The 11,499-nt window shown below is 35.5% G+C and overlaps 3 protein-coding genes across 5 annotated transcripts; 2 read left to right on the top strand and 1 right to left on the bottom strand.

Moving 5' to 3' along the window:
* On the top strand, window positions 245-1,890 carry LOC18586044 (aspartic proteinase PCS1). The gene has a single exon (XM_018129251.1). The coding sequence runs from the start codon at window positions 346-348 to the stop codon at window positions 1,684-1,686; it is 1,341 nt and encodes a 446-aa protein (XP_017984740.1). The 5' UTR covers window positions 245-345; the 3' UTR covers window positions 1,687-1,890.
* On the top strand, window positions 3,300-6,988 carry LOC18586043 (E3 ubiquitin-protein ligase SDIR1). Of its 3 annotated transcripts, XM_007009183.2 has the most exons (9): window positions 3,312-3,492; window positions 3,887-4,084; window positions 4,371-4,425; window positions 4,514-4,566; window positions 4,676-4,904; window positions 5,064-5,178; window positions 5,776-5,818; window positions 6,243-6,368; window positions 6,622-6,988. In XM_007009183.2, the coding sequence occupies exons 2-9, from the start codon at window positions 4,007-4,009 to the stop codon at window positions 6,739-6,741; spliced, it is 819 nt and encodes a 272-aa protein (XP_007009245.1). In that variant the 5' UTR covers window positions 3,312-3,492; window positions 3,887-4,006; the 3' UTR covers window positions 6,742-6,988. The 3 variants fall into 3 exon arrangements, with proteins under 3 accessions (XP_017984741.1, XP_007009245.1, XP_017984742.1); XM_018129252.1 differs by lacking the exons at window positions 6,243-6,368; window positions 6,622-6,988 and adding an exon at window positions 6,034-6,224 and having other exon boundaries at window positions 3,300-3,492; XM_018129253.1 differs by lacking the exons at window positions 3,312-3,492; window positions 4,371-4,425.
* On the bottom strand, window positions 7,131-9,519 carry LOC18586042 (peptidyl-prolyl cis-trans isomerase FKBP20-1). Its single transcript, XM_018129254.1, has 6 exons — window positions 9,306-9,519; window positions 8,367-8,496; window positions 8,074-8,207; window positions 7,916-7,995; window positions 7,596-7,688; window positions 7,131-7,486 (listed from the first exon to the last, which is right to left on the bottom strand). Exons 2-6 carry the CDS (start codon window positions 8,473-8,475, stop codon window positions 7,336-7,338), a joined length of 567 nt encoding a protein of 188 aa, XP_017984743.1. The 5' UTR covers window positions 8,476-8,496; window positions 9,306-9,519; the 3' UTR covers window positions 7,131-7,335.

The following is an 11,499-nucleotide window of genomic DNA, read 5'->3' as shown; positions in this document are numbered from 1 at the left end:
AATAAAAATAAAATTATATGACAAAAGTAGTAATGGTTGTCTTTTTTAAAAAAAAAAAATCATAAGAAAACCCCCAAAATTGTACTGTATTTTCACCTAGATCACACAAGAATTATCAGGAAATATATATATATTTTATTTTGGTATGAAAATAAAAAATAAAAAAATTTAAAATATTAATAAAATTTAAATAAAAGATTTTGCTGCCCTTCCGACACAACCCTAGTACTATTTAAGGAACCAAAGCCACTCACAACTCAAACCTTGAAACACACCCAACCCTCCCAGCTTTCACGTACCAAAGGCAAAGCCCCGACTGGAAAACACAAAGGAAGAAGAAGATCAATGTCTTCTTTTCGTTTTCTTCTTCTCTTCACGATTTTCCTTCTTCTTCTCCATCAAAACTTTTCTTTTCCTTCCAAACAAACACTCCTTTTACCGCTCAAAAAGACTCTTGGTCATGACCCACGTGCTTTTCGTCGAAGCTCTAAATTGCTTTCCTCCTCCGCCATCGCCACCGCCACCAACAAGCTTGCTTTCCACCATAACGTAACTTTGACAGTTTCTTTATCCGTCGGCTCGCCCCCGCAGAATGTTACTATGGTCCTCGACACAGGAAGTGAACTATCTTGGCTTCACTGTAAGAAAGCTCCCAACTTAAACTCCATCTTCACACCTCAAGCTTCCAAGTCTTACAAGCCCGTCCCTTGTTCTTTGCCAATTTGTAGAACCCGTACCCGAGACTTAACCGTGCCGGCTTCCTGCGACCCGAACAACAAGCTCTGCCACGTGGCAGTCTCGTATGCTGACGCTTCCTCGATTGAAGGAAATCTCGCGTATGAAAATTTTGTAATCGGAACCTCGACTCGACCTGGGTTTTTATTCGGGTGCATGGACTCGGGTTTCAGCTCGAACTCGGAGGAAGATTCGAAAACGACCGGGTTAATGGGCATGAACCGTGGGTCCTTATCTTTCGTAAGTCAAATGGGTTTTCCCAAATTCTCCTACTGCATATCGGGTTTTGACTCGTCTGGCGTTTTACTTCTCGGTGACGCGAGCTTCTCATGGCTTAAGGGGTTAAGTTATACTCCTTTGATTCAAATATCCGACCCGTTACCATATTATGATCGGGTTGCATATACAGTCCAACTAGAGGGTATTAAAGTTGGGAATAAAATGTTGAACCTTCCGAGATCAGCTTTTTTACCCGATCATACCGGTGCGGGTCAAACAATGGTTGACTCGGGCACCCAATTTACTTTCTTATTGGGTCCGGTATATACCGCGTTAAAAAACGAGTTTTTGCAACAAACGAGAGGAGTTTTACGAGTTCAGGAGGATCCTAATTTTGTTTTCCAAGGGGCAATGGATTTGTGTTATCTAGTAAGCAATTCATCTCGAGCGATTTTTTCCAATTTACCGCGGGTCAGTCTAATGTTTCAAGGGGCCGAGATGAGTGTGTCGGGCGAGAGGTTATTATATCGAGCACCCGGGATGAACAAGGGGAGTGATTCTGTGTATTGCTTCACATTCGGGAACTCTGATTTGCTAGGGATCGAGGCCTTTGTGATTGGCCATCATCATCAGCAAAACGTGTGGATGGAATTCGATCTGGTGAAATCAAGGGTCGGATTTGCAGAGATGAGGTGTGATCTCGCTGGTCAAAGGCTCGGGATGGGCCTCTAAAAACAACAGGGACCCACGAAATTGGAGGGGATTTTTGGGGTGTTTATAAAAAATGGAGCCCACATTGTCCAATCCATGGCCCACCTTTTAATGTAGAGGTGGACCATTGATCCGACATTGTATGGTCTTGATTGAAAAAATGTATGGGATTTTTTTTATATTGTAAATAAATTTATTTTTTATAAAAAATTCTGATTCCCTGAATCTCTGTCGAGTTAGGTAATAATAGGGAATAAAGAATCAATCTCTGATCTGAGATCTGGAGCCTGATGATCATGCTCAAATTTTTATTTTTATTTTTTGAGTTAATTTTCTGAAGTAAACAGTAAAAAATGTAGAAAATTCCAGGCTGGCAATAGTGAAAGCCGCCACATGGCATTGGGTAATGGGCCAATGCCAGCTCTCCATGATAAAACCAAAAACTTTTTTTTTTCATTTTTAATTTTTTTTTATTGTTTTGGTTATTATAGAAAAAATAAATATTTTGGAGATTATCCTTGAAATTCGGTGGGAGACTTAACTTCTAAAAAGATTGTATAGTAGATGACTTCTCAATAATAATCAATACATTAATACGAAAGATGAAACTATTATATGATTATATTAATATCTATTATGATATATTAATATGTAATATAATATAAAATATAACTTAATCAATAATTTTTTTTTAAAAAAAATTAATTTTATTTTTTAAGTAAAAAATTATACATCAATCATGAATTAAATATTTGAATGTATTAAATATATTTAATTAATTAGTAATTTTATTTAATTTAAAATAAAGATATAAAAAATTTTAAAATTAAAAAATAAAAAATTATTTAAATTTTTTAAATTAAGGAGTCACATTTTTTTAACTACTTTATAACATCGTCATATTTCTATTCCATATGTTGGTCAAAAAAGTTTGACATGACCAAGGTTGTCGACATATATTATTTAAAAATAAATTTACTTACTACTAGGCTGTTCTGTTTTCTTGAGGTGAAGGCTATTATTGGCTACTTTTCAGTTTTTGCGTGGTAGGGTGGACCCTACTTATCAAAAGCTTTGATACCATTTCGAGAAAGCACGTGTACATCTTATAAAATGCCACTTTAATCAGCAAGTCAAAATCATACGTCGACACGTGGGAAATTGTACGACCCACCTCAGTTAAAACCTTCCTTCTTTTGGCCTTTTTCTTTTTTTTTGTGTTAAAAAAAAAGAGAAAAATAATTCAGAACACAGATATATATTCCTCTGCCTCGGCTGTCACCTTATCTAATTCGTTCAGTTGCTTGTTTGGCTATATCTCTGTCTTGTCCAAATTTAAATAGGTGTAATTTTATCAATCTAATTTTTAATTTGGATAAAAAATAATTAAAACTTACCGATAAAAGAAAATTTAGTAACAAAAATAAAAGAATATTTCAGAATATTTTAATTTCACAATAATTTACACTAAATTTAATCCATCTTTTTAAATAAGGTAATAAAAATAAAAATATTTTTACTTTAAGTAAAAATATTAAATTCAAATAAACATATTTACACAAACGAGACCCCAAAAAATGAACTGTAAAAAACGAAGCCGTGGAAGCGAGAAAGTGCTAAGCGACATCGTTTTGGAGTCTTCGTTATGGTTTAGAGACCAGAAGGCAAAAAAGGCTTCTTTCAAGCTGACGAGGAAAGCGTTAGGCAGGAAACGCCCGACGCGTCCGAGTCGACTCGGTCCTCCAATCTTCTACATGAAAAGGTTGACTCGACGTTACATTTGTCCAAGACGACTCCGATCCGCCGTCGTTTTCCCTTCCGATCTCTGTAAGTAATCTCTCTTCTCTTTGATTTCTTCATTTTTATCAATTTTTTTCCGTTTATTTGAAGCTTTAATCCGTTAATTACGGATCTGCTCATAGAAGCCACTTGGTTATGTAAATAATTAGAGATTAGGTTTTTTAGGTAATTTTCATTGTATTTTCGGAATAAAATCGACGTGTTTTTATTTGATGTTGGAGTAAAATCTGTAAAATTTATTAAATTTAATGCGAAATGGAATTATTTCGATTTTTCTTACAATTATTTGAATTTAAAGAAGATTTGAGGTGAACTTTTAGAACATTTATGTTAAAATTTAATTAAAATATATTGGCTAGAGTAATGGTAAAATTAATATACTGATGTTCTGATTAAACATTTTTTTTTTGAATTTATGCAGATTTTTTAGGAGTCAATATAGTGGGGTTGATTCTTTTATTCTGCTTAAACAGGAAAATTTGGGAACATTTTTCATTATTATTGGTATTTAGTTGAACTGGTGAATTTTATTTACACAACCATGAGTTTCGTTTTTCGAGGGACGAGATCAGATTTAGAGAGTGGATTGCCAGGATTCATTCCGGAAAGGCGAGCTGTGGTATGTTACTATTACTTCACGTGCTTGACTTTGTATTGTTATAGTTATGATACCTCATTGTCTTAGGATTATATTGTTACAATTGATGAAAGTCCGTATTAGGGTTCAAGTTACTTACTTTTAGCAACATGAGGTTAAAATGCTTTTGACCACTACATGGGTTGGACTTAAAAAGTTGCTTAGCTAATGGTGCTTAGACTTAGAGCATTATAGTTATGTTTCATTCATTTATAGTTTTTTGTGTTTTTCAATCAATATGATTTGATGTAAGTCTATTGTTTGTCAGCGTGTCCATGCAGGACGTCCTGTTAATTCCAATTCTCTTGTATTTCTTGTTACAGGTACTTGTATAGCTTTTTGTTTGTCTTAATTCCATCATATTTCATTTAGTTTGTTTATCTTTATTGATATTTTTGTTTGTTGTGACAGTACTTTTGCTATTCATGATATTGAACTCACACCAGATGTCACCTAATTTTCTGGTATTTTCCTACACTAAGTAGTTAAATTTTAAATAGCATATTGTCTATCTGCTTCACAATGTTGAAATTTAAATTTTAAGGGGCTTTCCTGTTAAATCAATTTATGTAGCTTTGGCTGGTCCTCGGAGTGTTTTTGATGGCCACAACCTTAAGGATGTATGCTACCTGTCAACAACTTCAAGCTCAGGCCCAAGCACATGCTGCAGCAGCGAGTGGCCTTCTTGGCCATACTGAACTGCGGTTGCATATGCCACCATCAATTGCACTTGCAACAAGAGGGCGTCTACAAGGCCTTAGATTGCAGCTTGCACTTCTCGACCGAGAATTTGATGATCTTGGTATGGTGTTTAAATTTAGGCTTAATAATGAGTTTCATAGGTCAATACAAAAGTCAGTGGTTGTCAATTTGAAAACCCTAGCTAGGACTTTTTTTGTTTGTTTTGGTGCCCATATTTTCTGCATCCTAATATTCACAAGGAGTTGTTATTTATCACTAGATTATGAAACTTTGAGAGCACTTGATGCTGACAATGTCCCCACCGCTACTTCAATGAGCGAGGAAGAGATAAATGCCCTTCCAGTTCACAAGTATAAGGTGTCTGCTCCTCAAAGGTAAGTATCCATTTTCTTCATTTATTCATGCACTTGATTCGAGAGCATAAACCTTCATCTCAATGCATTTTGGAAGTGCACCCCTCTGCTTTTATAAAATGAGGTATATATTAACTGCAGAGGTTTTTCTTTAGCTTTCTCATTGAACAAGCGAGCATTAATCAAAGCCCTAAAAATTAAGCAGGAAAGAAAAGAAACTTTACAAGTGTATATTGTCTGTGTATGTCTGTACAGTACACTTGCAGCACTATCTTGAGTGACTTCTATCCTGATCAAGTATGGCTGTCCAAAGTTGTCCTTGTGCATAACATTCACTAGCTGTGTATCATCTAGTGCCAATAGTTACTGCTATAGTTCTTCTATGGTGCTAGAAGTTTCGAATGACAAACAGATAACTGGCAGATGTTAGTAATGAGACATTTTTTTTTTTTTGGTGATGCTTAGATATATTTGAAAATGATTTTTAGACAGCTGTACAGAAGTGTCTTTATTTTCAGTTATTTAATCTTTGAGTTATTGAAACATTGTTATAATCTTTTATCTTTTTGAACCTATAAGCCAATAATCTGATGAGAAGTTGCTTTTGCTTTATATCAGTGACTCTTCAATGCAACAAGCATCATCGTCAAACTCACCTCAGGTATTTTTACAACTCTCCCTCTCCTCTTTTCTACCTTAGAATAGTAATTTTTAGTTGAGGATTCATATCTTGTGTTTGGTCTCTTTGTGTTGTTTTTCTGGCTATAGTTTCTTTGTTTTCTTTGTTTTGAGAAGGGTTGTGTAGTGTTTAGCTTAGAATGGTATACAAATGTCCGAAACATGACCACTGGCAGTTTTTGTTGGCAATGAACAAAGATGTTGAATATTGGATTATTAACACATTATGATCTTACCAAGGTAAGTTCTTGGGATACTACATTTGAAAGGGTTTTATCTGTTAGCATTTCACATAACCTGGTTTTTTCAAGAAAATAACGACTGCATGATCTCTTCTCAACCCAAGACTGGGTTATTTTTTCCCGAAAAAGAAGAGTCTAATTTGGTAACTTTATTCTCTTTGGCAGAAGAAGCACGATACTTCTAATCCAGTTTGTGGCATGAAGGGCTCAGAAGATGAATTGACCTGCAGTATTTGCTTGGAGCAAGTTAGTGTTGGAGACCTCATCCGCAGTCTACCCTGTTTGCATCAGGTTTTTTTTTCCCTCCTCAAAGTGGTTATTGTTTTTCAGCTCTTTTAACTATTTTTGGTTTTTCTCTTTATCATGAAAGACGAAAATATTTCCAGTTAATCTGGTTGGATAAAAAGCTCCTCTACATACCCTCTACTAAACTAGTAAAGCTAATGCAGTTTGAAAATGAAAAGAGGCAGTTGTCTTGAATGTCTTTGTATTTTATGTAGAACAATGTCATAGTCTTATGCAAGTTTATGATGAATTGCTGCAGTTTCATGCTAGTTGCATCGACCCGTGGCTACGACAACAAGGAACATGCCCTGTTTGTAAGTTCCGAGCAGGATCTGGGTGGCATGAAACTGGTGAAATAGATGCTTCCTACATGGTTTAGTTACAATTAGCGGCCTGTGCATCAGTATATCTAACATATAAATCTACAAACACAAGCCCATTGACCAAAATGAGAGGTCGAATCCCTTAACTTATTTCTAGAATTGGTGTTATCACTTGACAGCTGATGATTGTATGATCACCTAACGACTTGTATAATGGTTTGTTCTTGATGTTACAAGAGAATTCAGATCTTATGCTGTATCTTATCAATCATGTTGGCAATCAATTTTCGGCTTGTCGTGTGAGTTCCTGACATGTACAAGACATTGAAAGCTCAAACAAAGGCTGCATACCGGGATCAATTGGTCAAGTATCATCTTTTAGTGTGAAAGATTAAACTAAATGTGCATGCTTTCAAATGACATGCATGGGCCATTTTTTTGCATGAAAGCTTGAACAAAGTATATAAGCTTATCGCAATTTTCAACATAGTAGCTATGTAGCAGGGATAAAAGGGTAGTAGCCACCCTTTTTCAACATTGACAGTAACCAGTATCACCATTTAAAAGAGCTTACATGGAAAATAAGTTTGATACATATTTTATTAGTCCAATCATCAAATATAATCTTTATATTAGTGTGCGATAAGCAACTATTTGGCTTTGCCCTTCCCTTTTCCTTGACCTTTCTTGGCCTCTAACTTGGCTTGAATACGGGCGGCAGCAGCAGCTTTTGCTTCTTCTCTCTTCTTTTTTTCTTCTTCCTTCACGGCAGCAGCAAGTTCCCTCTGCTTCTTCAGCTCTCTGATTTTAAGTTTATCAAAAGGTAAATGAAATTTGCATTGTTCCATGTACCATATAGAATGCAGAACCAAAGACAATAAGGACGAGAAAGAATAAGAATGCGACTTACTCTAGCCTAGCTCTCTCCTCTGAAGCACTACCAAGGCTAGAACCTTTTCGTGGCCTGCAGGACAGTAACTCCACCTCGAAAATAAGGGTTGCACTGCCATCAAAAATACACAATCATCTATAAATTCATCCTCGAGAAATTAACGAGACACAAAATAATCCCATTTCAAAAATATCCACGCAGGTCAGTTTGATTGTACACTCAACGTGAGGATCATCCTAGTATAAGTGCAAAATTTCCAGATGCATTAACAGTGCCAATTGTTAACTCTCAGAATGCATTTTTTAATGATATTTAAAGATGACAAGAGAAACACATACTTAGGTGGGATATCAGGTGGAGAGCCTGCACTTCCATAGGCATACTCTGGCTTGCAAGTTATTTTTGCAACTTCGCCAACCTGTCAAAAAAGTTAAAAAAGATATGTAATGGAAATCTAAATCACTTAAAAAAACTGCAGGAAGAAAGCATATTTGACCTTCATGGTTTTCAATGCTATGTCCCAAGCCTGAATAACTGTGCCCTTCCCAAGCTCAAAGGAGAAAACAGAGTTATCTTCATGTGTAGTATCAAAAACTTCACCAGTTTCAGCAAGAGTACCTTCATAATGAACTGTTCAAGACCAAACAAGCAAATTTTACAAATCAGGAATCTATGGTGAGTGCTCATTTATATATTTAGACTACATAGAACGAATAAAGATAAAAAGGAAAAAAGCTTCAAGCTATCTCATAGCAAATGAATAAAAGTCTGCATGCGACAAGTGCATACCATCAACCATAGGAAGGTCCTCAGAAGGAGCAAGAGCACCAGCTTTGGCTCGAGTTATGATCTTCTTAACAACACCTCCATCGCCAGTCAAATCAATTACATCATCCATGGTGTCTAGACTATTAAAAACCTGATCAAGCGAGAGAAACACCAGATATGGAAAATTTTTTTTTGAATTTTTAGAACCTTATCAACATAAGTTCAGTGATTTAGACAATAAACTAACCCACATGCATACATTAGCTCATGCTATACCTTTAGACAATGAACAACAAGGCGAACCACAAAAGACAGAAAGGTAAAGCAATTAAGAGAACTTGTCAAAAAGTTTGTTCAAGACATAAAAATAAGGTAAAAGCAACTCAAATCCAATACAAGACCCCCTCAATCCCCAAAAGCTTTACCATTCTTGCATGTTCACAAAAAACAAACATGTTGATAAAACATTACAACAACAATCACTGCCCTTCTCGTGCAACCCAAAGTCAGATACACGGATCATACCTTGCCATGGTAACCAAATTTGACACCAAAATTGGCAAAAATTTTACAACAACCAATTCAAACTTACAATTTAACTCTTTTCCTTACCATTTCTCTCAAAATTAGGGATAAATAGTAAAACCCTACACCCTTCTACCCCTGTTTCCTTCCCCCCCCCGCCCCCCCCCCCCGCCCAAATTATCCCCAAGAATTTCCCCAAATGGGAAATATGAATATCATACTATCATTTTACATAAAAGGGATCTTTTCTCCTACAATTTCTCTCATAAATCATAATTAAAAAAAAAAGTAAAACCATAAAACCCAAGGAAACCCAATTCCTCGAATTTCCTTCTAATCTAATTACAGTGGCTTAAAAACCCTAGGGCTTTAAAAGAAATTCAGAGCATGAAAATTTTAACTAAACAAATAGATGGAAAGTGTTCTTGGACTGACCCGGACTGGAGCGAGGACTGAGGATGCTAAGAAAGAGTGAGTGATTGGGTATTCGGGTCGGGTCGCGGGCGATGTTTCGGGATAAATCGCCGTCGATTCTGGTGGCCATATAGGCGTCAAATTGGAGCTTTGTTTTTTGGGGTTCACACTGAAGAGTTTAAAAATAAAAATAGAAATAAAACTGGTATTTCCCAAAATGAAAGTGGACAAATAATAATCCCACTCGCGTTGCTAGCGTGTGAAGAAAACGGCGAAGAGAAGAAACGTTGAATTCCATTCCAGTGGAGTAACGAGCGAAGGTGAAGCGTGGTCTTGTGAGTTGAACTCTTTGTTGGTGGTAGAAGCTGGGCTGATGGGTACATGGCTCTATTGCATTAGGCTAAGGCCCAAATAAATTGGGCTTAAAGCCCAAATATGTAAAATTAATAGAGAATGGGCTTTTTAATTGTACAAGGCCTTTGCCCCAAAAAGTACCAAATAAAGCCCAAAATATTGAGATCATGAAAGCTAGACAAAAGCATTTAAAGCTGAAAATTTTCAAGGTGAATGCTAGGGATGTCAATAGGCATCGTATAATCAGATATTTTATAATATTTGACTCATTTAAGTAAAATTAGAGTGTTTTATAATCGGATTCGGATAACAAAACTATTACCCGTAACGGGTTCAAGTAAAGGTTTTAGGATTCCCACTACCCAAACTCATTTATAAATAATGATTTTGAATATTATAGTAAATTATTACCAACCATTTAGATCTCATGAATTCATGCTTTGGATAAAGACACAAATATTGAACAGGGGAAATATTCAAATTACATTTCATTAACTTTTAATTATTATCTTTATCGAATAAAATTTGTTCTCATCATTTATGATTTTTTAAAATCACTTGTCGAACACATATTCTCTTTCTGACATGCAGCTCATTTAATAATAAAAAAGTTAGTTATTCGAGTTATCCGTAATTACAACAATCGAATTTTTTGTTACAAAACGTACTAAAAATTGCTAAATCGACATATACAAACAATTCCAAGGACATCTCATTACTCCAATGCTACATCTTATGGGATGAAGTATTAAAAGCCATTACTCAAAATTAACAAGGCCTTGTTCATGTACAAGGTTTACCTAAGTCCAAATGCAATGCATAAGCAAAGAAATATGGGGGAAATTTGGAGATTTGGTCCAAGCATACACACCCACAATACAAAAGTCTAGGCTAAGGCACCCCTTATTCAATGTTTAGTGATAGTCTAATAAAAGAGGATACCTTCTTCCTTGGAGCAAAGAGCCTTACCCTACAATAATTGCCTCAATATTTATTTTATTTATTATAATTTTATAATTTTAATTAAAAAATATATCAAAATTTCAATAATAACTATCGCGAAACTAAATCCATTCCGACAACTCTAAAACTAAAATACTAAAAATTTATATCAAACTGGAAGAGTAAACACTGCATCTTGCTCAAACGAGAATTGAGGAGGGAGGTGGACCCACCTTAGATTACCCAATGGGCCGAAAAGACTCCCTTGTGATGGGGGTGGGTCCCAAATTTCTAGCGTTCCATGTGACTGATGGTCCCATTCGGAAGGTGACTGTCCAACGGGGCGCTACCATCTGGTATGGTTCTAATTTCAGGCATTTATCATATTGTTCCCAGCTTCTAAGCTTGCGTGTCCTCGATGTGACCATTGACCAAACAGGGACCTAAGGTTCGGCCTGTTTCATAGACCTTGCCCTATATAAGGAAATTCTCTGGGTTTAGGGCTAGGCCCACAAATGTGTTTACGATTTTGTCTTTGGGTAAGGGGTAGTTTTCTTTTCTTTTTTTCCTTTTAAGGCTTTGTTTGAATACTACTTTTAACGTGAAATTAAAATGGTGATAGCTGTTGACGGTCGACATTTTCTTTAATTATAATATATAAATTTTAAAATATATAAATTTATAATTTTATATAATAATTAATTTTTAATTATTTTTTATATAAAATCTCAAATCTGTCATTGCTTTTAGAATTAAGATTTGGGACTTAAATCTATTGACTCTTTAATAGACAAGTAGAGTAATGGGGTGCCATAAATTGTAGTAAGGTTTTTTAAGGATATAGTGGCAGCTTTCCTTGAACTATGGACCACTCTAACCCCAATTTGGATTATGTTATTGACATAAGAACATTTTTCTC

This window comes from Theobroma cacao, chromosome 10 (genome assembly GCF_000208745.1).
Source record: "Theobroma cacao cultivar B97-61/B2 chromosome 10, Criollo_cocoa_genome_V2, whole genome shotgun sequence".
NCBI lineage: Eukaryota > Viridiplantae > Streptophyta > Magnoliopsida > Malvales > Malvaceae > Theobroma > Theobroma cacao.
This window is presented reverse-complemented; position numbering and strand designations above follow the sequence as displayed.